A 27,822-nucleotide genomic window follows, 5' to 3' on the forward strand; every position below is an offset into this window, starting at 1 on the left:
TGTAGAGAGTGTTGTTGTGCTCAGGTCCTTGGGGGGGGGCTTCCTATAGGCATCCAGTTTTCCATTGTAAAAACAGGACGCTGGGCTATATGGTCCTTTCTCATCTTAACAGCCTTAAGGAGTTCCAATTCTAATCCCTGATGGATGAAGTCCAGATTCTAATGCAGGCATCCCCAAACTGTGGCCCTCCAGATGTTTTGGCCTACAACTCCCATGATCCCTAGATAACAGGACCAGTGGTTGGGGAAGATGGGAATTGTAGTCCAAAACATCTGGAGGGCCGAAGTTTGGGGATGCCTGTTCTAATGGCTTTTGTATATTTAGGAGGAGTGAAGAATAAAGGCTTATTACATTCTTAGGAATGCAAGTTACATCTTTTCCTTTCCCCCCATATTTTATTAGCAATAACTTCCCACCTTTAAATAGGGTGTTTCCAGGGGGCACGATATGTTCAAACAGAGTGGACAGGAAAACACAGAGGGTTTTGGAAAGCCCAAGTGCAGGTGCCCTTCTTCTATAATTTCAGGCATATTAATGTTCAGGAAGGAAGTGCTAGGGCTGGTTCACATGTGCACAGTCATCACTTGATGACTGCAACAGGTACAAGAGAAAACTGCTCTTAAGGGAAGGGCTGCGATTCAGTGGTAGAGCATCTGCTTTGCCTACAGGGTCTGGGCAGAGACCCCTGCCAAGAACCTGCTATTTGCAGTAGACGAGTGAATACTCTGGCTCTGTATGAGGAAACCTCCTATGTTCCAGAGGGTAGGACCAGGCATCTCCAGGTAGGACTATGAGAGATTTCTGTCTGAAACCCTGGAGAGCAGTTACTGGCCAGCATAAACCTGAGTCTACATAAGCTTCCTGTGTTCCTGACATCAAGTGATGGACTTGCCAGAGCGATTAGGCTAGAACAGACTGCTTTGAATTTGAGCTCACATGTTCAAGTGCCAGATATGAAGTGCAGAGAAATGAAGTGATGTACAGTGTACAGTCCTGATCCGCCTCAACTCAAAGAAGATACCGTAGAGTTGGGAAATGTTCAGGAAAGGGCAACCAAAGTGATCAAGGGAGTGGAGTCAAAAGGGACTTTTTAATTTTGATTGAAGGCGAGTAAGAGGTGACATGATGGAAGTTTATAAAATTATGCGTGGCAGGGATAAAGTGGATAAAGGAGAGTTTTTCTCCCCCTCTCATAGCCTATCCAATGAAGGAGAAGGTTGGAAGTGCAGAAAAAAAGAGATCGGGCCACAAAATGGGGATGGCATCCCATCCCACCCGAAATCCACCCCCCCCCCTCAATTAGGAAAAAGGCAGCTACATCAGTCACCACTGCACTCACTTACAGAGAGAAGCTCTTTGCTCCTTTCCCTTGTTTAGAATGGGAGGGAGGATGTGTGCCCCGTCTTGGCCCCCAGTGCAATGTGGGCGTGTTTAAGGGAATGTTCAGTTCAGGAAAGGCAGGGCCAATGCAAACAGGAACTGAATAGAAAGAGCAAATGGGGGAGATAAATAGTGAGGTCTTTTGCAGGTGCCATAAGGAGGTAATTGGCAGACACACTTGTTCCTGCAGGTGCTGCTTTGGCAAGTCTTGGTGCAACTCACCTCTTCTTTAAACATTCACTGAGCAAGAAGTGGAAGACGTTGCTCCCACGTGGCTTGCCTTTGGTGATTCTGGAAGTGTGTTTAGTCCTCGCCGTACAGCCGTGTGTCAAAGAGAGTAAAGTGGAACGTTTCTCTTGCTGATATTAAGTATTAAGCTACTTGGTGTGCATGTCTTTGAAATTGCTGTGAATGGGGGCTTTCAGTTCAGTCAGTTCAGTGTGTGAACTCTCAACGCACAGCACAGCATAGCAGAGAAGAGGAGTTTGTCTGTCTGTCTGTCTGTCTGTCTGTCTGTCTGTCTGTCTGTCTGTCTGTCTGTCTCTCTCTCTCTCTCTCTCTGATGCACTCTCCAAGAATGATGTCTTTTCCTCCTCCAGCTAAGCCGGTGCACAAACCACGTGCTGAAATATGACCTGATGCGCCCTTCTAACAAAGTCCAGTTCTTGGTACTTTGTGAGGACCACAGAGGGAGGATGGTGAAGCATCAGTGCTGCCCAGGTTGTGGCTTCTTTTGCACTGCGGTAAGTTTCTCCTTTGGGCCAGAGGGTGGGCGGGCCAGGGGTGTTTGTGCTGGGCTGGCAGGAGAAGAATGACAGCGGCCTTTGTAGGAAAGGGCACTTGCTACTTTGCTCTCCCCACTTTTGTTGCATTCTTCGAAGAGGACAAAAAGAATTATTGAAATGCAGGCAAGGTAAAATGCTATGTGGCAGTTGTGGGGAGCCTGTGGTCCCCAGGTGCTGCTGGACTACCACTTCCACCAGCCCCAGCCAGCATGGCCAGTGGTCAGGCATGATGGGAGCTGAAGTCTAATGGTGTGTGGAGGGTCACAGGCTCCCCATCCCTTCTCTATGGTATGGGTTTGCAAACTCTATTGTAGGAACGTAGGACTCAATCAAACCAAAAGTCAGTCTAGCTCAGTATTGCCTACAGCAGGGATAGCCATTATGGTGTCTAACAGATACTGTTGGACTACAACTCCGATTGTCACTGAGCATTGCCTGTGCTGACTGGGACTGATGGGAATTGTAGTTTAGCAACATCTGGATGCTACTACATGCTGCTGCTGATCTGGCAGTGACTTTCCAGGGTTTCGTATTCTGTATGAGCACGTTTTCTTAAAACACAGGTTCAAAGCCTCCCCTAGTTGTAGGAGATCCTCCCACTCTGAGGTTACAGCATTCTTTAATGTGGTGGTGGGGTTGGAGTGGCAGGAGGGGGGCACACACGAATGCAGGTTTGGATAACCTGTTGCTGGACTGCAGTTCTCACCATCCCTGACCATTGACCATGCTGGCTGGGAGTCCAGTAGCATCTGGAAGTCTAGACCTTACCTATCCTTGACCTTTGAGTGATGGAGGGCTGTCCCTCAGCTCACTGAAGAACTACAAGCAGAGCACAAGAAGCCACCTGTTTGGGGATGGTCTAAATCTTCGGATTTCCTGCACCCACAGGGAGATTTGATTAGAAGCCCTGCCTCTATTGTATCACATGACTCTTTTCTAGCTTTCAATCTGGCAATCCTACAGCCCACACAATATTTCTTTCTGGCTCAGGGCGAATTTTTCACCACTGCCGTAAGAGATGCAGGAAGCTGGGGGCCAACAAAACTCTCACCATCCCTGATCATTGGCCACGCTGGCTGGGGATGGTTGGAGTTCGTTGGAGTCCAGCAATGCCTGGAGGACATTTCCTGCCCTACTGAAATCAAAGGGTGGCATCCAATGATTCATTGAAAATAATGAGCCTGTGTTAGTCACGCCAATAAATGTCAGTGTATCAGCTCTGAGTAGGACTTGCCATTGGATGAAAGCCAAAACTTTTGTGTAGGATAGAGGCTTTGATTTGTGGCACTGACCACTTCATGACAATGAATAGGGCATCTAGTTGACTCTGTTGCAGGGATAGGAAACTTGTGTCCCTCTGTGTATTGTTAAGAGACTCTGGCTCCCACCTTCCCTGACTATTGGCCAAGCTGATTATGGCCCATGGCTGTTGGAGTCCAGAGACACTTGGAGGGCACCAGATTCCCCATCCCTGCTCTTATGAGGCAGCTCCCTTTCTCAGAAGGGAATAACTCTTCTAAGTAGACTTGTTGGCCACTGTGGGAACAGAACTTGATGAGTCTTTGGCCTGATCCAGCTGGGCCCTTCTTACATTCTGCTTCCGCCATTGCAGGCACTATGGTTCTGGATGCCAGTTGCTAGGAGGGCCAAGTAGGGAGTGCTGTTGCGCTTGGGTCTTGCTTGCAGGCTTCCCATTGGGGCATCTGGGTGGCCACTGTGAGAACAGGATGCTTGGACCCAGGTGAGCCTTTGGTTTGATCCAGCAGGCTCTTCTTAAGGTCTTCTGTGAAAACTGCAAACAAAGGATGATACTTTCCAGCAGGTAGAGGTTGAAAAACCTCAGCCAAAGGCGAAGCACCCCTTGGAGATGTGTAACTCACGGGCATTCCTTCTTTGCGTTGTGTCTCTTTTCTTTAACCAGGGCACTTTCATGGAATGCCAGCCAGAAAGCAGCGTCTCCCACCGGTTCCACAGGGATTGTGCCTCCCAGGTCAAAGGCACGAGCTACTGCCCACACTGTGGGGAAGAGGCCTCGAATGCCAAAGAAGTGACTATAGCAAAGGCGGACACAACCTCCACACTTTTGCTGGGCTATGAGCTGAAGAAACTTGGGACTTCTGAGGGGAGGGCAGACACGACAACTGGAAGGCGAGTCCAGAGGGTGGCGGTGCTGGAGCACGTGTTGGGGCCCACTGCTCACCTCCCCAGCCATGCTCAGCATTGTTGTTCCTTTCTGTTCATTTTCACTCTTTCAAGAATGAGAGGGGTAGGGGAACTCAGGTCTAGGGCAAAATGTTCCCTGGTACCTGCTCCACAACACACACGCTCACCAGCCCTACTGTACACCCTCCTTGAGTGTTTCTTCCCTTGCTGGAATGTGTACTTGAGCTCCGTCTGAATGGAAGACAGAGAGGAATGTTTTGTGTGTGTGTGTGTGTGTGTGTGTGTGTGTGTGTGTGTGTGTGGTGAGGATGTGTAGAAGCAAGCTGACTGTGCGAAGCTAACAGTGTGGACCAGGCATCCCCAAACTGCGGCCCTCCAGATGTTTTGGCCTACAACTCCCATGACCCCTAGCTAACAGGACCGGTGGTCGGGGAAGATGGGAATTGTAGTCCAAAACATCTGGAGGGCTGAAGTTTGGGGATGCCTGCCTGGTGTGGACTTTTTGCTCAGACCAATTTTGCGCCGCTGGCACATGGCCCCTGGAAGGTTGCCCAGGTAGGAATGTGGCCCTTTGGGGCGGAGAAGGTTCCTCACCCTAGGTCTGCTTTGTGAACTACTACTCCGTTTGGTATGCTTTGCCTTGCTGCTCACAGCTAAGGTTGCAACAGCTGGCAGCCGTCCACATAATCCACTTGCAAAGCTGTGACCTCAAATGCCATCCTCTCTCCGGCCATGAAGTCTCCAGTAAGATGCACTATGCACTTGGCTCTCTTGGAATGCACCACTTCATCTTGTAGGAAAGCGGGTTGCATGTTTGAATGTTTTGTCCCTACATTAAAAACTCAAGCTTGGCAAGTCACAGGGAGGAGACCTATGTGCAGAGGCTTCTGCCTCACATGTTAACTTTCTGCTGTGAGAGTTTTTATTTTTTAACTCTGAGGGACGGATATAGGTAAGCTGCTCTTCCCACCTGCAGCCTGAAGGGAAGCAATCCAGTGAGGGTTGTGCTGTCCATGTTCTCTGCCTTTCTGCTAAAACGAGATGGACCACACAGTAAATGGAGAGAAGGATTCGCTAGAGCGGTTGCAAAATAAAGAGAGTGATGCTACTGAGTGTTTGCAAACTATTTGCCTTTAAAGCCTACATCTTTTTCCTTGCTTGATGCAAAATGTGAGAGTGTTGTTAATGGTTTGTGAGGTGTGCATTTAACAGAGAAAGCAGCCTTATACTGAGTCATCGCTGGTCTATCCAGCTCAGGATTGCCCACACTGACTGGCAGCAGCCTTCCTGGTTTCTAGGGATGGAACCAGGAATTGAGCGAGGGACCTTCTGAATGCAAAGCAGGTGCTTGTCTTGCCCCTTATATTTACTGAATTGATTCCTGCTGCCTTCAGGTTAGATTCTTCTGCAGATACCTTCTTATCAGAAAGTCCATTCCACACAATTCAGGAAGGTGGCCTTTAGTGCTCCCTTAAAATACACAAGGAGCTGCCTTATTCTAAGTGAAACCATTGCTGCACATAGCTCAGTGTGCTGACTGGCAGTGGCTCTCTAGGGTTTTCGGACAGGGGAGTGTTTCCCAGCCCCATGTGGAGCTGCCAGCGATTGACCCTAAGACCTCCTGCATTCATTCAGTCATTCATTCATTCATTTCATAAAATTTATACACCACTTGACTCTGAAAGATCTCAAAGTGGTTTTCAAAAGACAAGACAGTAAAACCAGAGAAAACTCAGAAAACTCAGAACCCTGCTTTAAAACATGCAAAGGTTAAAGTATTGAAACAGATAAAATCACCTGAGCTTTCTAAGCCACCTGGGTTGGCTTGAGGAAGGGAAAGGAGAATGTTAGCCGCTTTGAGACTCCTTCGGGTAGTGATAAAGCGGGATATCAAATCCAAATCCAAACTCTTCTTGTATAAGCAGGAATGTTTTTAGCAGGTGCCAGAAAGAGAACGGTGAAGGCACCTGTTTGATCTCAACAGGCAGGGAGTTCCAAAGTGTAAGTGCTGCCATACTAAGCAATCAAGTGCTTTCAAATGTGGAAGAGGTATTATGCGGCACCTGTAGTTCTGCCAGTTCCACCAATAGAAGCTGTCAGGTGGGAACGTGTGGGCTACCCACATCATGCAAAGCAAATGCCTCTGCCCCTGATCTATGGCCCTCCCTTAACCCTTCCTCTCTCTTTTTGGTCACAGTGGGACTGCAGCACAGCTGTCTGAAGAAGTCCGGTCTGAGACTTCGTCTGCTGAGGGGTCTGACTTGGCCAGGACATCTGCCTTTCCCAAACCTGCCCCAGCCTATCTCTCCCAGGGACCAGGGAAAGAAACCTTGGAAAGCGCTTTGATCGCCCTAGATTCCGAAAAGTAAGAATCGGCTGGCTGTGGGCCCATGGGAATTGTCTTGGTAGTTTTTGTGGATGTTACCTGGGTGTGGGCCCAGTCAGTCTCTTGGAAGCCAGGGCACATTCGGCAGCAACTCAGAGAAAGGCTTTTGGTGTGGCTTCTCCTGTTCTTTTCTTTTAAAAATATTTTTTATTAAAGATTTTCACAGAAATACAAAAGATTGCGCAATCTCTCTCTTTTTTTTGTTCAGATTATAAAGTCTTTTGGTTACGTTCAATGTAAGTCTATAATAATAATAATAATAATAATTTATTTATTTATTATTTATACCCCACCCATCTGGCTGGGTTTCCCCAGCCACTCTGGGCGGCTTCCAACAGAAAAATAAAACACAGTAATCTATTAAACATTAAAAGCCTCCCTAAACAAGGCTGCCTTCAGATAGTTGTTTTCCTCTTTGACATCTGTTGGGAGGGTGTTCCACGGCAGGCGCCACCACCGAGAAGGCCCTCTGCCTAGTTCCCTGCAACCTGGCTTCTCGCAACGAGGGAACCGCCAGAAGGCCCTCGGCGCTGGACCTCAGTGTCCAGGCAGAATGATGGAGGTGGAGACACTCCTTCAGGTGTACTGGACCGAGGCCATTTAGGGCTTTAAAGGTCAGCACCAACACTTTGAATTGTGCTCGGAAACGTACTGGTATCCAGAAAGTCTATGGTATCCAGAGGTGTGTTGGGGGGGGGGAGAGTAAAGGTTCTGTGGCAAAGCATTCCTGTTGAGATACGACAAGTGCCTGCTAGCTGCACTTACTAGAAAGAATTGAAGACATTTTTGTTCCACTAGGCTTTTCCAGCCTGCTCGTTAGTGTTTTAGTCTTATCTCTAAATGTATTTTTGTGTGTGCTTTTAACTGTTTTTAATTGTGTGTGTGTGTGGTGTGTAAACCTTGAGAATAGTTAATAAATCAGTGTTGTTAATAAATAATAATAACCAGCCTTTTGTATGTAGGACCATACTTGCCTAAATTCTTGTCACCAAATTCTGTCAATTTATCAGGCAATTAAGAAACCCAGTAACTGAGCTTAGCTAAATAAATATCAACTAACAGAGAGTTATTTTCTCTTTTAACAAGAAATAAGCAAACAGAAGTAGCCTTGGTTGATTTGTTGATGTTACATGGGTGTGGAACTGATCAGCCTTTTTAGAAGCAGGCTAATAAGCATAATGAACAAATAGTTAAAAGAAGCAGGAAAAAATAATAGTTGACCATGCAAGTAGACCTCAGCCAATTGGGTGGCTGTGGTCATCTGTCGGTAGGGCAATACACCAGTCCTATACTTTGGATTCATGCCAGTGTGGTGTGGACAATAACATGGGTATAAAAGGTAAAGGGACCCCTGACCATTAGGTCCAGTCGTGACCGACTCTGGGGTTGTGGCGCTCATCACGTGTTATTGGCCGAGGGAGCCGGCGTACAGCTTCTGGGTCATGTGGCCAGCATGACAAAGCCGCTTCTGGTGAACCAGAGCAGCACACGGAAACACTATTTGCCTCCCCACTGTAGCGGTACCTATTTATCTACTTGCACTTTGTCGTGCTTTCGAACTGCTAGGTTGGCAGGAGCTGGGTCCGAGCAACGGGAGCTCACCCTGTCATGGGGATTCGAACCGCTGGCCTTCTGATCGGCAAGCCCTAGACTCGGCCACCACTGAGCTCACTGGGTTACTTGGGACCACTCAGTGTCTCCTCACCATCCCTACTTCATAGAGTTGTTGTGATGATTTTGCAAAAGCTGTGGGGTGGGGTGGGAGGAGATGTTAAAAACTCTTCACTAATACTAGTAATAACTATTTCCTTTTGACAGACCCAAGAAATTACGGTTTCACTCAAAGCAGCTGTACTTCTCTGCACGGCAAGGGGAGCTGCAAAAGGTTCTTCTCATGCTGAGTAAGTGACCCCCCCAAATGTTTTTCTTAACTGATGGATGACTCCCATCACATGGCAGGGGGGAGTTCTGCTTCTGCTGAGAATGTAGTCTTGATTGATGCTACAGCCTTGGAGGAGGAAGGGACTGCACTTTAGAAGAGAGTATTTGCGCCAAGACTTCACCAGAAGGCTCATAGAAAGAAACCTCAATTGTACCCCCCTCCCCACGTATTCAGTTATGTCAGGGCAATTATATCAGTGCTAAATAAGCGGATATATTGTCCTGCCTTGTGGTGGAGCAAGGCTCAACCAGGGTGTAGAATAAAAGTGGGGTTCAGGTAAGCCAGGCCGGTGTTCTGGTTGTGCTCTGGGGAACCCCAAACTCTGTAGATGCTCCAGCAGCGAAAAGGCTGAACTGAAACCTTTCAAAGCCGTCGCTTGTTTGCATTTCACCTGAATTGGGAAGCCTACAGTTAACAGTGTTGGAAGAAGCCAGGATGTTTAGCCAGCTACAAGCTACAGGTTAGTCTTCTTGTAAACCATAGCTTATCAAATTTGGACAGCATAGGCAAACCATAGAAATCATAGTGGTGTAGTGGTTAGAGTGTTGGGCTTGGTACTTGGGAGATGAGGGTTCACCACCCCATTCAGCCATGAAATTTATTGGACCAGTTGCCTAACCTACTTCCCAGGGTTCTTATGGGGATAAAACTTGGAGGGGGAGAAGTTTTTGTGCCACCTTGAGCTCCTTGGAGGACAGGTGGGCTAGAAATGTAAATGAAATAAAGCCAGCAGAAGGCTTCCAGGTTGATTGGTTGATTTACTTGCGTGTGTGGCAATAATAATAATAATAATAATAATAATAATAATAATAATAATAATTTATTTATACCCCGCCCATCTGGCTGGGTTTCCCCAGCCACTATGGGCGGCTTCCAACAGAAAAATAGAACACAGTGATCTATTAAACATTAAAAGCCTCCCTAAACAGGGCTGCCTTCAGGTGTCTTCTAAAAGTCTGGTGTCGTTCTCTCTGACCTCTGATGGGAGGGCATTCCACAGGGTGGGTGCCTCTACTGAGAAGGCCCTCTGTCTAGTTCCCTGCAACTTGGCTTCTCGCAATGAGGGAACTGCCAGAAGGCCCTCGGTGCTGGACCTCAGCGTCCGGGCAGAACGATGGAGGTGGAGACGCTCCTTCAGGTATACTGGACCGAGGCCATTTAGGGCTTTAAAGGTCAGCACCAACACTTTGAACTGTGCTCGGAAAGAGTCATTCATATCTCTGCTTATTAAGCTAAAGTGTGATGATCCCAGGTGTGATCTGTTCCTTTATTGGGAGGCTGCCTCACATCCATGGCAGAATCCTGAGCGAGAAAAAGTCTTTGCTGTCATCAGGACCGTCTCCTGTAGGTCATGAGACTATTTGGTATCCCAGCTGTGTGATGGGGCAATTCTGTTTGCCTCTGGGGGCTTCCTGATAATCCCCTCCAGATAGCCAAGATTATCAAGGAATCGAATACAATCTTGCTCCAGGTGCCCCATCAGAAACAGCCCTCCTATGGCTTTGTTCCCCTTGAATTTACCTTGTGGGCCTGTGTTTGTTTTTTAGTGGATGGGATCGATCCGAACTTCAAGATGGAACACCAGAACAAGAGAACTCCTCTCCATGCAGCAGCAGAATCAGGACACATTGATGTCTGCCACATGCTGATCCAGGTTTATCCCAGGTTTTTTTATTTGGGGGGGAGGTGTCAAGAGGGTGGGTGTGTTTCCTTGTCACTGCTCTGGCCAGTGCATCCCTCTGCCAACTCCCACCATAGAAGCCCTGTTCCTGTTCAATCAACCAGTGCTTTCAGGTTTTCTGGTCTTCAACTTAAACAGATGACGAGCCTGTTCTAGTTTAGAACGAACGTATTGTGAAATCCTGCTAGGGATGAGTCATGTTGATCTGGGACTCTAGTTAAGTGTGAATTGATAGGATGTTAAGGACCCCTCTGAGGTTTTCACAGGGTGTTTTGGCTGCCCTTGTAAAGAGAAAATTAATTAACCTTTCAGCCTGTGTGGTGTAGGTTAGAGTGCCACACTAGGACCTGAGACACCCAGGTTCGAATCCTCATCCGGCCATAAAGCTGTGTGTGTTTGTTCATTTGTTTGCTTGTTTTATACAACACCCTTCATCCAAATATTATAGTGCAGTTTACAGTATATAAACACAAAAAAGCATAACATAACAACAAGCATAACATAACAACAGGGAGCACCCACTCCCTGACACGTATAAAAAGTCAAAGATTGCTTAATCAGCCAAAGGTAACGAGGAATGTTTTTGCCTGGTGCCTGATAATAGGTAACAAAGGCTCCAGGCGAGTCTCCCCAGGCAGAGAATCCCACAAATAGCAAATACGGAAGGCCACAGGTTAGCCATCCCTGCATACTCCCCAGTGCACTAGATGAATGACAATGTGACTTACTCCATTTTGCGTTGATGAACTTCTCTGCTTTCGGGTCGCAGTGTCCCAAGCCATAGGCTCAAGGGAACAGGAAGCTGCATATTTCTTAGTGACACAGGATAAGTCATGAGTTGGCCATGAGCCCAGCTGTGTGACTTTATGCAGTAACTGTTGTGTATCTGTCTTGGCACAGGCCGGCGCTAATATAGACACCTGCTCTCAGGACCAGAGGACCCCCCTTATGGAAGCAGCGGAGAATAACCATCTGGAGACTGTGAAATACCTCATCAAGGCTGGAGCATTAGTGGATCCCAAGGTACTGGTGGCTTCTGGATTTTTTTTATACCTAAGGTGGCAATGGTCTCATTGGCATGTCAAATTATGACCCAGTGCAAATGCACAGGCAATGCAGGCTCTGATAGGAGAGAGCGGACACTTTGCTGCTCTGGTTGTTTTGCTGCTGAGCTAAGCAGTGGCTTTGCTATGTCATCAAAACCTGGGTTCATGGTTTAGATTTCTCCAGACTAACCACGACCCATAACCAAGGTTTGTCATATGCTTTGCAGCTTGTGGTCTGTCTGGAAGAGCTAAAGCACAATCCTTGGCTCGGATGACATGCTAAACTGAACCTTATCTTTTGTCAGCAGAGTGACTGGGAAGAGCAAAGTAGATGCTATCTCCTTTCTGAGAGTCCACACACTTGTGTGTTTGTGCTGAGACACTAATCGGCTTAGTGTGACGTGCAAACCAGGACATGGTTTGGCGTTCTGCCCTCATTTGCAATGAGCTATTTGTCGCAAGATTGCAGGTTGTTTGCAATCTTTCTTTCTTTTTTAATGTCCTAGGGCAGAGAATTTTAAAGCAGTTCCAGGGCTCTGTATTGGCTGATTGATTAACTTTCTATACCGCCCTTCATCTAAGGACCACAGGGTGGTTTGCGGTGTAAAAACACAAAAATAAATAACATAATAGCAAAGTAAACCCCCACAAGGTTTAAAAGGCCATAGGTCGTTTAATTAGCCAAAGGCCAGGGAGAGGAGGAATGTTTTTGCCTGGTGCCTAAAGATATGTAAAGAAGGTGTCAGGCAAGCCTTCCAGGGGAGAACGTTCCACAGATGGGAAACCACCACAGAAAAGGTCCATCCTCATGTTGTTACCCTTCAGTCCTTGCATAGAAGGAGCATACTAAGAAGGGTCTGAATCAGTTCATTTGGGGAGAGTTTTCCCTTGTGGTTTTGCAGTCCTGAGCCATTTCAGGCTTTATAGGTCTAAACCAGCACCTGAATTGGGCCCAGAAATTAATTGGCAGCCAGTGCAGTTGGGCCAGGGTGGGCCTTATATGCTGAAACCATCTTGCCCTTGTGAGTAACCCAGCCAGCTGAAGTTTCCAAACCATCATCAGAGGCAGCCCCATGTATAACGCATTGCAGTAATCTAACCTAGAGGTCCCAGAGCAAGGACCCCCCTCATTTCCCGTCTTGCTGTTTCTTCCTTTTTGCTTGTGGCAAGCTGCAGCTTGGATGACAACAGGGCAGTTTGTGCTCACATGCGGATCATCTAGCCATTCCCTCCAGCCTCAAGATTTTGTGATTTACTGTGTGGGATGCACCTGGGGCCATGGTAAATGCTAAGGACTGAGCACATTCCACCATGTTACGCTGCTGTTGCAAGAATTGCACTGGCTGTCAATTAGCTACTGGAGGATAGCCTGATCTCTCGCCCTCCACTGCCTCAGCCTGAGCAGAAAGGTCTACCTTGGCAGGACATGAAAATGGGCAGCAATGTGGCCAGACACACCTCGGATGGGAGGGCATTCTGCACCATAGGGGCCACTAAAGAAAACGTCCCGCATGCAATGTTGCCCCACAAACTTCACAGGGCGGCAGACCTGCTAACAGGACCTCCCCTGAATATCTTCTATTCTTAACACCCTCTTCCCCTGAGTGAGAAACATCTAGCCATTACTAAACTTGTTGTTGTTGTTTAGTCGTTTAGTCGTGTCCGACTCTTCGTGACCCATTACTAAACTACGAGCCCATTAACCCTGACCATTGGTCATGCTAGTTGTGACTGGTGGAAGCTGTGGTTTGGGAGCACTGGCTGCCAATTAGCCACCAGGCTGAATTCAAGGTGCTGCTCTTGGCCCTTATATACCCAACCAATTAATGTGCTCTGCAGGGGAGGGCCTCTCACAGACACCAGGCTATATTGCTCACCTCAATGGAGGATAACAAGGAAAGTGTGGGGAAATCAACATCAGTTACCCTTTTACTTCTGGTCCTGCCCACCTCTTGCATGTGGCCCCTAGAAAGTTGCCTAGAGAGGAGCATGGCCATCTGGCTGGCAAATCTTCCCACCCCTGCTATATAACAAAACCTGAATCTAGACTGGTTTATTCATGTATAATCCCTGTAGCCTATTAGGGTAATCATCACACCCACACCCACACACACACCCACACACACCCTGCAAAAAAGCAGCCCATTTGACTTTAATTGCTAATGAGCAGGAGTAGTAGGACAGCCAGAGATAATAGATTTCAGACAGGGGCAGTATGCCATGCCCTGCAGGTGGAGGTGAGCCTCTGAGGGATAGGGCTTAAGTTCCCTGGCAATCAGCGGACCAGTGCTGTGTGCATGGCTGCCAGAATGAGGTGGGCATGAGGGGCTGTGCTACTGAGGTGATAGAATAGTCTCATGTCACTTCAGGCTAAGACGTGGGGGAAATCACATTTTTAGACGTGTGATCTTAGGCTCGTAGATTTGGTCCTCTACTCCAACCCTCTTCTCAACGCGAGATGCATTTACAGCATTCCCAACAGATGACCATCCAGCCTCTGCTTAAATAGCCTTCACGACCCTACCCTTAAACCAGTGCAGCGAGGGCAGACTGGCCTGGAACCTTTCTCCTTGAAAACCAGTGCAGCGAGGGGAGACTGGCCTGGAACCTTTCTCCTTGAAAACCAGTGCAACGAGGGGAGACTGGCCTGGAACCTTTCTCCTTGAAAACCAGTGCAGCGAGGGGAGACTGGCCTGGAACCTTTCTCCTTGAAAACCAGTGCAACGAGGGGAGACTGGCCTGGAACCTTTCTCCTTGAAAACCAGTGCAGCGAGGGGAGACTGGCCTGGAACCTTTCTCCTTGAAAACCAGTGCAACGAGGGGAGACTGGCCTGGAACCTTTCTCCTTGAAAACCAGTGCAGCGAGGGGAGACTGGCCTGGAACCTTTCTCCTTGAAAACCAGTGCAACGAGGGGAGACTGGCCTGGAACCTTTCTCCTTGAAAACCAGTGCAGCGAGGGGAGACTGGCCTGGAACCTTTCTCCTTGAAAACCAGTGCAGCGAGGGGAGACTGGCCTGGAACATTTCTCCTTGATATACTGTACTACTTTTGTAGTAGAAAAAAAGGAAAAGAAACTGAAACACTGATGCACAGTAGCACTTCTTGCCATCTTAGCTTTCTACCTGCTCATTCTGTTGCCTGTGTTTCTTCTCCTTTCCTGCAGGATGTCCCACTATACTTCTTTAGCAAAGGGATTATCAAGGCATTACAGTCAACAGCCCCAACTCCTTGCTGTTTCCAGCCCAACAAGTATCTATATTTTCTCTGACAAAAAATGAAGTATGACCAGTGGTGGAGCATCTGTTTTGCATTCAGGAATAGGGCGCGTCAAATTTTTAAGCTTTCAAATTCCCCAAATGAAGGATGCTAAAAGGTTGTAACATGACCCAGGAGTTAAAAATGTATTTCAGTTAAATTAATATAGTTTAGTTTTGCTTGGTAAGTGAAACGTGTGTAAAATTGTATAGAAATCATTTAAAATGATTGCCAGTTGTTATTGTTCTACTTCTTATTATTATTATTATTATTATTATTATTATTATTATTATTAAGCAATACCTGATATTCTCAGAAGATAAGCTTAAAATTCTGTGGTTTTCTGAATGCAATGTGTGTTCCTTCATCAAACATAGACTTGCCAAGCTAAATGTTGTCCAATCACCAAAATAAAAGATTAAAATTCCTCACACCCCAAAACATATTTTTAATACCCCTCCCTGAATAAATTTGCAAAAAATTAAGTTTTGCCCCTGATTGCAAGAAGGTTTCAATCCCTGGCATCAGTAGAGAAATCGGAGTCTGAAATCCTGGAGGGCTGCTGCCAGTCAGTGTTGACAATACTGAGCTTGATGCACCAGCAGCTTCCTATGTTCTCTTTAGGAAGCGGCTCTGCTTTGCATCCAGAAGGTCTCAGATTCAATCGCTGGCATCTCCACATAGGTCTGGGGCTGTTCCCTGCCTGAAATCCTAGAGAGCTTCTGCTAGTCAGTGTAGACAATACAGAACTAGATGGACCAGTGGCTTGACTTAGTACAGGGCATCCTCTTCAGTTGCTACTGCAGACGTATTGGGTTGAGGGTCTGCGTTCAGCTTGATGGGTCATAGTATTTAGGCTCTGGCCTCCAGCGTGCTTTCTTCCAGAAATCCACACTGAAAACATACCAGTGACTTGAAGTGATACATATTCCTGCTTTTGTGTGTTCTTCTTCAGGATGTGGAAGGTTCCACCTGTTTGCACCTGGCAGCCAAGAAGGGCCATTACGATGTGGTGCAGTACCTCCTGTGCAACGAGCAGGTGGATGTCAACTGCCAGGTAAGTTGCTGCCCATGCAGTCCTTCCAAAACATCAGGACAATGAGCCATGTGTGGCAGACATTTGCACACTCAGAAAAATGCCCCCTCCTTAGACTCCCATATACTGGGATAGGGGACCCTTTCAACTTTAGGGCCACACTCCCTTCTGGGCAACCTTCCAAGGGCCATGTGCCACTGGTGGGCAGAGGCAAAAGTGAGTGGAGCTACTAATGTCAGTTTCACCTTAGCCCAGTGGACTAGTTTCTACACAAACAACCTCTCTGTCCTCCCAACCAGGTGAGCAAGAGGCACTGTTAGAATTCAATGACAGGCTAAAACACTCGATGCAAGGCAGGGCTGGTGAAGGGTGTAGCCTGGGGGAGAGTCCCAAGGGGCAGGGCCTGAGGTTCCCCTTCCCTGCTCTGGGGTCTGGAGCTGCACAAGATAGGTATGGTAATACCACATTCTGCTGCTGGCGGAAGTGCAACATACCTGCGGACTGCAGCCCATTAGTAGTAATATAACCTGGAGATGTTCTGCATAGCCAACGTTCTCCACTCCTGGACTGTCTTAATGCAGTACGGGAGCGCACTTGTTTCGAGTGATTAGTGCAACAGCCTGAAGTTTGCAGGCCTGAGGTTCCCCACACCTGGGCTGCCACCAGATGGAGCTTGGGGTCTGATCGTGCTGGGTTCTTCCTACATTCCCAGGATGATGGAGGCTGGACACCAATGATATGGGCTACTGAGTACAAACACGTTGAGCTGGTGAAGCTGCTGCTGGCCAAAGGGTCAGACATCAACATCCGGGACAATGTAAGTCTTGGGCTCTGCTCTGCTTAGTATTTGGTAGCAGTTTAAATTGTCAGGCCTGATCAGACTGCAGTTTCCATCGTTGCTGGGGATGGTGGGGGTTGGAGTCTAGCAACATTTGGAGGGCACCAGGTTCCCCATCCATACACTTTAAGAGCCCCCCCCCCCCGCCGCCGCCGCCCTCAAGAGGAAATGCATTTTCTAAATAGAGACATTCTCCATACCTTGCATGCAGTTTAGAATGCTGCTCCTTAGAGCCAGGGTGGGAAATTGTGATCCTCTAGGTCAGTGTTCTTCAACTTTGGGTTGGGTCCCCAGATGTTGTTGTGTTTACCATTCCCTCAATCTCCACCCACTTTAGCTAATGAGGAGGGATTATGGGAGTTGCAGTGCAACACCTGGGGACCCAGAATTCAAGAATACTGCTCCAGGTGTTGCTGGACTATAGTTCTTTTCACCACTGGCCGCTGGTCAATCTGGCTGCTGGGAGTTATAGGCTGGCCACATTTGGGGGGGGGGACCCTTCCCAATTAACACTCTTCCTTGTATTGAGAACCAGGATTGGCCCAGGGATTGTGGTACAGGGAAGAGGGGAACGTTTTTCAGCTCAAGAGCAGTGTTGGGCATTCGGGAAGGATAACAAGAGCAACTCAGAGCCTGTTTATTCAGGAGGAACTTTTGCCATTTTTGGCGAGGCTTACTCCCCATCAAGGGCTATAGGTTTGCACAAATCTTTCAGGTGGAACAGTGAGTGGGTTGGCATTTGGCTCTGATTGAAGGGTGGGATTTTTTATTATTATTATTATCTCGGCCAGAGGTCCACATCCTTCTGGGCAGCATTCCTGGAAGTATATATACAAGTGGTGAGTGGGGCCAGATGCAAAAGTAGGTGGAGGAACAAATGCACATTCCCCCTTTGCACAAGAGGCTAGATTCCACATAACTCCCCTTCTCTGTCTTCCATGCAGACAAGGAAGAGGCATGATCAGAGTCCAGCAAGGCCCCTGGACTTCTGGTTCCTCACCCATGGCCTATACATATGCATTTGTCTGTGCATAGGTCTCTCTTTAGACTAATGCCAAACAGACAGGTAGTAAGGTGGCACACAGGTGCGTTGGGGCCCCTGGTCAGCGCCAAGGTCCTACTTCTCCCATGTCCACAAGAGCATTTGTCTGGAAAGCTTGCATTCAGTATCAACAAGGTTACGCCTTGAGCACCAGGCTGGCAGAGCAGACACAACCATTTCTGTTGCCATTGCACACATCTGCAGGATGAGGCTCATTTGCTGAGGCTCATTGAGATGGGGGAGCAGAGCCCTCAAGGGAAACACCCTCTCGCTCCAGGGCAGCTGCTAACAGCTTTGGCCTATGGCGTGATAGGGAAGAGGAGATTTGGTCTTGTTTCTGTTCCTCCACCCCCACCCTGTGAAAGATTTGCCCTAGTAGGTCCCTTAATAATAGCCCTGGAGGGGTTCCAGGCTGCTCTCCAGAGTCGAGCAACAGTAGAAAAATCCACAGGCTCAAATGATTTTTAAAAAACCTCTTTTCTGCACCAGGCCAATCAGTATTCAAATCTTTCCAGGTCTGGAGGGGAACTCTGCAGCCAGGAGCAATCATGGGTTGCCCAGAGGCAACCTCTGAATGAAGACGGTGGAGGCACTGCTGCCTCCCCCCCCCCTTCAAATTTGCCAGCTGCTGGCCCCCCCTAGGGGGACTTGTCTTTTCAAGACTTCCGCTGGTGCCCTACATGTCTGGGTCACACAGTTCCTCTGCTAATACCTTCGTGTCTGTGGCAGCGTCTCCCCATGGATTCGTCCAGATCATGCTGCGACCTGCAGACAAATGACTCATCTGTCCTTATAAGGCAAGGAGGGCAGCCCTCGCTTCAAGCTCCCCCCTCCCCCACCATCCTCGGTGAACTCGGAGGCGGCTGTTGCTGGGAGCTCCCTGCCTCACATGCCTGAAAGCACAGCTTGAGCAGCCTAGAAAAGGCAGCCCACGTACTGCAGGCAACAAGAGCTTAAGGACAGGGTAGTGTCCCCCCTCCCCGCCCCGGTGCCAAGGATGAGCACACTAAACTTTCTGTCCTCCCCCCCCCCCGCCAAATTTCCAGGAGGAAAACATTTGTTTACACTGGGCTGCTTTTTCGGGGTGCGTCGACATTGCTGAGATTTTGCTGGCTGCTAAGTGTGACCTGCACGCAGTGAATATCCACGGAGATTCCCCACTGCACATCGCGGCCCGAGAGAACCGCTACGAGTGTGTAGTGTAAGTACGCCCCATCCCCCAGGAGTCCCCCCCTCTCCCTTCGTTGCCCTCCTCGTGGGCGGGGGGGAGGCTCCCGGGATGGACGGGCAAGGGGAACGGTGCGTGCTTGTGGTGCCTTTCCATCTCTTCCACTCGGCCTCTGCTGAACATGATAGAGGTGTATAAAAGCTTTCCCCAAATGCATAATTTTATACACGAAAAAGTTTTTCTTAGTCTCACAACACTGGAAAAGCTGAGCATTGAAGGAACAGCTTTTATCGTGCCACACCTACAGTACTTCTCTCTTTCTTTCACAGCCAAACCAAAACTCCTTTTAATTTCTTGCTTGTTGTTGCTTTAAAAGGGGTTGGGGGAATGACACAGCACATAACTGGGATTCGCTTCCCCAGTAGGTAGTGATGACCACCAGTGATGGCTTTGAAAGAGAGGGTTAGACAAATCCATAGAGGAGAGGCATGTCAGTGGCTGCTAGCCGCAGTGGCTACGTTCTCCCCATAGCTGCCAAGTTATCCCTTTTTTAAAGGGATTTTCCCTTATGCTGAATAGGCTTCCTCACGGGAAAAGGAAAAACTTGGCAGCTATGGTTCTCCCTCCACCGTCAGAGGCAGTGCACCCGAGAATTGCAAGTTGAGAAACCACTGTTGCGCCCAGGACTTGGGCTTGTTGTCAGTATTATTTATTAAACGATTGCACATAGGGCAGACATTCAAACATTAGATCTCAGTCTGAGAATTGTGCATTCAAAGGCCAAGTGGGTGGCCTCAGGCAAGCTACTTGAATCTGAGCATGAAACGAGGGTATTTATGTAATATATACTGCTTTCACTGTCAAGAGGCAGCATGCCCGTGAATACCAGTTGCTGGGAATCACAAGCGGGGAGGTTGCTGTTGCACCCGGGTCCTGCTTGCAGGCTTCCCACTGAGGCATCTGTTTGGCCACTATGAGACCAAGATGCAGGGCCAGAGGGACCCCTGGACTGATCTGGCAGGGCTCTTCTTGCGTTCTTAAAAATGTTAAATGTCAGGAAGAGAGCAGTGCTTTGCTATTTGCTTTTGTAAAAAAAAAAAAAAAAAAAACCCTCTGGCATCAGTGCAGTACATTTGACTGCCGTCCTGCAAACAGTTACAACCAACGGTGCTGTGATTTCTGCCACTGGAGGGCAAAGCAGCCTTAGTGTGCCCCCTAAGTGTTTTTTCAAGCAGGCAAACCTCCAGTTGCCAGCGTTATTGCTCATGTATCAGGTCAGACTATCTGGCTCTTTAGGGATGGGGAGCCTGTGCTCCCTCTGCCCCCAGATGCTGTTGGACTACAACTGTCATCCTCCCTAACCATAGAACAATGGTTGTCAACCAGTGCTCCTCAGCACCCGGGTGTGCCTTGAAGGATAGCCAGGTGTGCTGCAGGCAGCACTGACCTCCATCCCTCCCTCTTCTGATGCCCCCTTGTGTCTCTGCCTCCCAGAAGCTCACACGGCTGTTCATTGCAGTGGCTACAAGCTCCCCAAGTGAATGATGCCATTGCTGCCTCCCAAGATGAGTAAGTTTAGCTGCCTTTGGCCGGGGGCACCCACTGCCCAGGTCCCTGTGAGGTGGCGTGAGGAAGTGCCTCTCTTTGGGAAGGGGGTGTGCCTTAGAGACCAGGAGCAGCTGGTGTAGTGGCAGCAACCACCACCACTGCTGCAAGTACTCCCAAGGAGGGGAGAGGAGAAGAGGCAAAGCTGAAGGAACCCTCCACAAGGGAGGGTGTCCAAAAAGGGGGCAGGAGGCCACCAGCTCTGAAGGCAAGGGGCAACATAACTGGGCTCCTGAGGCTTGAGTGTGTTTCTTCACAGGGGGGCAACAGAAAGAATGTAGTTGGTCAAGGGAGCCATGGACTCAAAAGGGTTGAAAACCTCTGCCATAGCCATAACATTCAGAGAGCTTCCCCTGTCATAGAGCAGTTGGCCACCTATAACATGGAAAGGGCTTCCTCTTAGACAGGTCCATCTCAGCTATGTGAAGGGGAATGGCTGGAGCACAGTGGTGGAACACATGCTTGGGATGCAGAAGAAGGTCCCCCAGGTTCAAGGGCTTAGTGCAGCCTCCCCCAATCTGGTGTCTTCCAGATGTTGGAATGCAACCCCTCTCCCATCATTCCTGGCTACTGGTGCTGATGGGAGCTGCAGTCGAGCAGCACTTAGAGAGCACCAGGTTGGGGAAAGGTGCTGTTTGTTTTGAAGTCCAGTGCCTCTTGATGACAGCTCCTCTAGCCATCCAAGGAGAGTTAGGCAGGCAGCTGTATCGATCCATTAGATACATTGATAGTCTGCATTGTGTATAATATACAGCAAATCTGCACAATTCTCTGAAGAGTTATCTGGGTATATGCTCCATTGAATTCAGTGGTGATTCTTTCTGACTTATTCAGAGTAGAGGGACCTCACTCCAGGCCTCTCTGTCTAACTACTGGAACGGTCTCTGCGTCATTCCATTTTAAACTGCCTTATACTGAGTCAGACCATTGCTCCATCTAGCTTGGCATTAACTAAGCTGACAGCTCTCCAGGATTTCAGACAGGGAGACCACCCCAGCCCTACCTGGAGAGGCCAAAGATAGAAACTGGGACTTTCTGTGTGCAAAGTAGATGCTCTTAACACAGGGTCCCCAGACTACGGCCCAAAAGCCTCATTTATCTGCTGCCCACTGCCGCTGCCCGCTCTTACCGGTGCGGTGCGGCTGCCCACTGCCGGGTCAAAGGAGTACCGGTTGGAAATAGCTTGCGCACATGCGCAAGCGTCATTTCCAGCACACTTTCGGGTTGGAGGAGGCCTGTGTGCATACGCACAAGCTATTTCCTGTCCTTCGACCCGGAAGTGCGCCAGAAATAGCGTGTGCACACACGTATGGGCACGTGCTCCCACACCCTCCAGCCTGCTGCACGATCGGCGCTTCGGGCACTGGCCCGAAGCACGGTAAGTAACTGCTCTAACCACTGAGCTATAGTGGTGGTGAAGATGAAGGTGTTAATTTTATTTGTACCTCATCCATCTGACTGAGTTGCCCCAGCCACTCTGGGCAGCTTCCAACAAAGTATGAAAACACAGTAAGATATCAAACATTAAAACTTCCCTATACAGGGCTGCCTTGAGATGTCTTCTAAAAATCATATATCAAATAGCTGCTAGATGACTACTTAGGGCTGCATTAGTTTCACATCTTTTTGCCCCCCCCTTCCCCCCATCTTGCAGCCTATTTCTTTCGCGTCGTTCGGACGTTACCCTGAAAAACAAAGAGGGCGAAACTCCCCTGCAGTGTTCGAGCCTCAACTCTCAAGTCTGGGTTGCTCTGCAAATGAACAAGACCATCAAGGATTCGATGCCTGACAAGCCCGTCCAGGTGGAGAAGATACTGAGCAGGTGTGAGAGGTTTGCCTGCCTCACCCATAGGCCACTGCCCTCTGCCGATGCAGCTCTGGAGTGCCCTAGTGACGAGCTTAATGTTGGGCAACCAAATATGTAATTCAAAAAACCAGGGCTCTCTGGCGGCAAAGGACCATTCAGAGAGTCTTGGCTGCAGATTTTCAAGTTTGGAAACGCCCAAGATGAAATGTCATATACTCTGCCTGCCCAGTCAGAGACAGTGATGCTTCTGAATATCAGTTGCTGGAAACCACAGTAGTGGGAGAGGGCTCTTGTGCTCCGGTCCTGCTTGCAGGTTTCCTACAGGTGTCCGGGCGGCCACTGAGAAGAAGATGCCTGGGCTAGATGGGCCATTGGCCTGGTCCAGCGGTCCAGCAGGGCTCTTCTTCAGTAATTAAAAGCAATGTCATACTGGTTCATGTTGCTTTAGGACAGGCATACGCAAATTCAGCCCTCCAGATATTTTTGGCCTACAACTCCCATGATCCCTAGCTAGCAGGACCAGTGGTCAGGGACGATGGGAATTGTAGTCCCAAAACATCTGAAGGGCTGAGTTTGCCTATGCCTGCTTTAGGATGACTTGAGTTGTACCCAACTAAGTTCTATTAGAGTAGACCTATTGGAATGAATGGATTTTATGTTAGTTGCATCCATTGGTTTCAGTGGGTCTACTCTGAGCAGGACTAGCACTGGAGACAAGGGTCTGCTTTATAAATACCATAGCTGCCAAGTTATCCCTTTTTTAAAGGGATTTTACCTTATGCTGAATAGGTTTCCTCGCGTGAAAAGGGAAAACTTGGCAGCTATGTAAATACACAGGGAAGTGCTCTCGCTTTGTGTATCTTTTATTCTTGTAGTTTAAAAGTGATTGTTTTCTTCTCCCCTGCTGCGACAGAGACATTGCCCGGGGTTATGAACGTATCCCGATTCCTTGCGTCAATTCTGTCGACGCCGAGCCCTGTCCTAGTGACTACAAATACGTTTCGCAGAATTGTGTGACGTCCCCCATGCACATTGATAGGAACATCACTCATTTGCAGGTTAGACAGGCTGCTTGCAGCTACTTTTTTTAATCTTCCCTTTTCTTTTCTCTCCTGCTATTTATATGATAGCCCACTTTGCACAAGTTTCTTGAGGTGACATATGAAGAAAAGAAAGGAAGGCATACAACGTCCAGAATGAATGAATGAATCTTTATTTGCGTCAGCCATCGGCCATAGCAATAAAACAACAATACGGATATCCAGAGTTTAAAACATAGATTGAAAACCCCAGAGCAGCATTCGTGGTGCAAAAGCTGTCCTGAAATAAAAACTGTTTAGACCTAACACCTGAAATTTCTCCCCTTTCTCCTCCTTTGTGGTGAAAGAGGGTGCTCTCTGCTCAGCTCACACCTGAGCAGGCTGTTCAGTCTCCTTTCTTGTCTACTCCCTTTACTCCTTTGCAGTTTGTGTGGGAACTGATGCACTCAGTTTTTCTTACTCTGTCATCTCCTTTTGGAACTTAGGAGCTCATCATGGAATGTAAATATAGAATAGCCAGTTCCACCTACCCTACTTCCAATGTCTATTATGGCTGAAGCTGTGGAGCAGGTTAAGAATGGGATTGGAGCAAAACGGGGCTTGTAGACAGTCAGATGGTTGGTGGCAGCTGCATAACCCTGCACACAGCACTTTGGAAATGCTGGCAATCAGCTGATCATTGGGGATTGTGGAGTGCTATGCCCTTACAGCCTTCTGATGAGCAGGCAGAGATTAGTCCTCTTATGCCATTGCAGTGTCACCACCTGCCTTTCAGACCTGGGCTGCAGCAGGTGAAGGAGTTCAGGATCCACTACCACTTGGAATCCAGCTCCTCAGCCCTGATCTAGAATAAGATGGCAGAATACAGATGTCCATCCTGACAAATGCCCATTGCCTTCCTAAAACCCTCACCCCACTAACGGGGCCCCAGATATTTGGTATTTCCCTCTCTGACAGAAAGCTTAAGCTCCAGAACCTTTGTTGGCTTTCAGAGCAGGATCCCTCCTCCTTTTTAATATCCTTTTTATCCAGCACTACACACTAGTGACATGCAAAGCCTACATGATGCTTCCTCGTAGATCAACTAGCTGGGTCCCACAAGCCCTATGGTGGGTCAGCTCCTTGCATGCCAGCAACATGCAAACCTTTGGATTGTATGCACACACACACACACACACACACACGTGACTTGCTGATTCTTGCTATTTTGCTTGCAGTACTGTGTGTGCATAGACAACTGCTCCTCCAGCAACTGCATGTGTGGACAGCTGAGTCTGCGCTGCTGGTATGACAAGGTGAGGACGTTTGCCTGCTTTCTCAGCTTTGTGGATTTGGAGGGTGTGGGTGGTGGGACTGGGGGGGATCACTACTGCTCAGGCCTAGGGGGAGCTCCTCTTCCCTGTTAAGAGAAGGGGATCCTCAGATGGGTTATCTCTCCCACTTGCAAATTAAGTTGCTCTTACCCCTCCAAGTTCCACCCCACCTAGCACAATGTGCAGGGTCAGCTGAAAGACATACTCCTTTTCTCTTGAAATGCAAAGTTTGATTTCCTAGGGGAGAGGAACATCCAGTCACAGAGGGTTTGAGGCTTGATTTGGACTCATTGCTTCTGCAGAAGGATCTATGAAAATGCTTGTGGGCAGTATTGAGGGGGAAGGAGAGAGACATACAGGTGAGAGGTTGGGGAACAACCCAACCTCTTTGGGTGTAGCTCTTTGGGGGAAGGGGGGGCAGAAGTTTTTTCAGAGGCAGGGCTGTAGCTCAGTGTCTGTGCTTCTGCTTTGCCTGAGGAAGGCCCCAGGTTCAGTCCCCAGCAGCGGCTCCAGGTTGGACTAGAAAAGTACCCTACCTTTGAAGGCTTGTAGACAGCCAGTGTGGACAGTACTGAGCTAGATGGACCAATCCTGAGTCAGCATAAGACAGCATTATGTCCTCCTTTGACTTGAGGGAAGGGATATAGATCAGTGGTAGGACATCTTGCCCTGCATGAAGAAGAAGAGGAGGAGGAGGAGGAGGAGGAGGAGGAGGAGGAGGAGGAGGAGTTTGAACTTGATATCCCGCCTTTCACTCCCCTTAAGGAGTCTCAAAGTGGCTAACAATCTCCTTTCCCTTCCTCCGCCACAACAAATACTCTGTGAGGTGAGTGAGGCTGAGAGACTTCAGAGAAGTGTGACTAGCCCAAGGTCACCCAGCAGCTGCATGTGGAGGAGCGGGGATGCGAACCCAGTTCACCAGATTACGAGTCCACTGCTCCTAACCACTACACCATGCTGGCTCAAGGTCACAGGTTCAATGCACGGCATCTCAAGGTATAGCTTGGAGTGACTCTAGTCAAATGCTGCAGAGCTGTGCCAGTCAGTGTAGACTTCTGAGCTAGGTGGACTAGTGGTATGACTCAATATACAATTAATTCCTATGTTTACTTGTGGAGGAGGCTGGGTGCCCTGGACCAGGATAGACCAAAGCCGTGGCATAAGTCCTCATTCCTCATTAAACATTGCAATTCTTCCTGTGCACAGATGTGCACCTAATGCATCCCTTGTCCACTTGCCCTCTTTGCAGGATGGCCGGCTCCTGCCGGAATTCAGCATAGGCGAGCCGCCTTTCATCTTTGAGTGCAACCATGCCTGCTCATGTTGGAGGAATTGCCGGAATCGTGTGGTGCAAAATGGGCTCCGGTAAGACATTGGGGTGTAGTGGTAAGAGCAGGAGGTCCTGCAGCCCTCCAGATATCATGGGACTCCACCTCCTTCCAGCCCCAGGCAATGTGACCCAATGATCAGGAATGATGGGAGCTGTAGTCCAGCAAATATCTGTGACTGCTGGTTTGCAGCGCTGGACTTGGACCAGTGAGACCCAAGCTCAAATGGTGCGGCTGGGGATAGTAGACACATTGAAACAGATGGACATCGCTCGCTTGAATGCTTCAATATCAATGGTTCTACTCTGAGTAGAACTTGAATGGACACATCTCTCAGCATTGGGATTTAGAGGACATTGCTTATCATGAGGGAAGAATCATATGCACCATCCTGAGTTCATTGAAGGATGTAAATTGAATTAATTACCTAAAACCCAAGGAGAGTTTTTGAAATGGAAAGGAAGTGGGGACCAGGAAGCCCAAATGCCTTGGATCACTGTTGTGAACCAAAGCAAATTCCAAAGGCTGACTAGGATGAGGAAATGAGCGGATTGTTAGAGCTGCTGGGGTATTCTTGTCATTGCTTATCCTGACTCGACTTAGCCATTTCCTCAGACAGTGCCATAACAATTAACAACAATAATTGCAATGATGGTACTTTTATGGTATATGTGAAAGATTCACCTTTCATTCCATCCGAGTCTGTGGTGGAATTTGTAACCTTTTGCTCACTGTTCTTTTGATACTTGCCTCTGTCAGCTGGCTGGATCCCCTCAGCATTACTATATGTAATTTCGCAAGACGAAAATATCGCAATCGACTAAGCGATTCGCGGAACGAATTACTTCCGTCTTGCGAGGCACCACTTTATTTTGATCACCCTATTGAATGTGTGCTTTATCACCTCCCTGATCTATATGATTTCCCTTTCCTTTAAAAAAAAGGGGGGGTGTCCTGGGTGTTTTTAAATGGAACTGTTCTATCACGGGTATTTTAATTACCGGTATTTGTTTAATTATTATTTCTCCTACTGTGTTCCCCCTTTTTTAAGACACCGTCTTTCCCTTAAAAAAAAACACAGGGTGGCTTATTTTTGGTGGGGTGTCTTTACGGTCTCCTCGGCCGGGCCAGGCTGCTGGTTCGGGGTACTGCTGGGCGCTACACGCAGCGCTGCTGAGCTCTGTCCTACCTGACAAGGCTGTTGTATGTATTAGAACAATACAATGTATGCACAAAGATTTCAGCGCTCTGAGGTGCTATTGAGCTTGGACTCTCCTACATGGGAGGTTTTTAAACCCAGGTTTGGATGGCCAAGGCTTCTCCAGCTGTGACTGGCATCTGATGGGGATTATTTTAGCTGTGATTCCTGCATTATTGAAGAGGGTGGGACTGGATGGCCCTTGGGGGACCCCTTCCAGCTGTACAGCACTATATTCCCAGGTCTTCAGGTTCACAGGTCTCCATCTGTGATGGGGAAACCTGTGTCCCTCCAGATGATCATAGAATCGAAGAGTTGGAAGGGACCCCAAGGATCATCTAGTCCAACCCTCTGCAATGAAGAATCATCAGCACCATGCTCTAAACAATGGAGCAAATATAGATATAAATAGGGTTGCCATGTCTCCTATTTTTTCCAGGACACGTCCTCTTTATCACAGGCAGAGTCGTCATAGCGATCCATAATTAAAAGCAGGAGTTGCCAAATGCGTCCTCTTTTTTGCTTTTGCAAAATATGGCAACCCTATTAAATAATGAAATAGAAAGCCCCCATCGGGCGTGCGCTCCCGTCTTCCCACCGCACCCCCCCGATCGCCCTTTAAAGGCGTTTTCTCCGCTACGCCCCTTTTAAGACAGGCAGGACGGAAGAAGAAAGGGGCGAGGGCTCTGCTGGGTGCTCCGAGCTCTGCGAGCTCCAGCAGCTGGTTCCTGGCGGCGGGAAAGCTGGCCTCCTCGGCCAGGCGGAGGCGAGACCGCTGTCTCTGTCTCTGTCTCCTCGGCTGGGCGCT

General features: G+C 48.5%; 1 protein-coding gene across 19 annotated transcripts in view; it reads left to right on the top strand.

The window, feature by feature from the left end:
- EHMT1 (euchromatic histone lysine methyltransferase 1) overlaps positions 1 to 27,822 on the top strand; it is a 139,440-nt gene that overhangs the window by 96,261 nt on the left and 15,357 nt on the right. For all 19 annotated transcript variants that reach the window (XM_088664979.1, XM_060270630.2, XM_088664987.1 and 16 more), the window contains 13 exons: positions 1,980 to 2,123; positions 4,087 to 4,313; positions 6,526 to 6,693; positions 8,533 to 8,615; positions 10,204 to 10,310; positions 11,238 to 11,360; positions 15,595 to 15,696; positions 16,388 to 16,492; positions 18,602 to 18,756; positions 21,983 to 22,150; positions 23,049 to 23,193; positions 24,393 to 24,470; positions 25,738 to 25,853. In XM_088664979.1, the coding sequence (XP_088521105.1) occupies positions 1,980 to 2,123; positions 4,087 to 4,313; positions 6,526 to 6,693; positions 8,533 to 8,615; positions 10,204 to 10,310; positions 11,238 to 11,360; positions 15,595 to 15,696; positions 16,388 to 16,492; positions 18,602 to 18,756; positions 21,983 to 22,150; positions 23,049 to 23,193; positions 24,393 to 24,470; positions 25,738 to 25,853 (1,721 nt within the window). The remainder of the gene's footprint in view (positions 1 to 1,979; positions 2,124 to 4,086; positions 4,314 to 6,525; positions 6,694 to 8,532; positions 8,616 to 10,203; positions 10,311 to 11,237; positions 11,361 to 15,594; positions 15,697 to 16,387; positions 16,493 to 18,601; positions 18,757 to 21,982; positions 22,151 to 23,048; positions 23,194 to 24,392; positions 24,471 to 25,737; positions 25,854 to 27,822) is intronic.

Source organism: Zootoca vivipara, chromosome Z2 (genome assembly GCF_965207765.1).
Source record: "Zootoca vivipara chromosome Z2, rZooViv2.hap1.1, whole genome shotgun sequence".
Taxonomy (NCBI): Eukaryota; Metazoa; Chordata; class Lepidosauria; order Squamata; family Lacertidae; genus Zootoca; species Zootoca vivipara.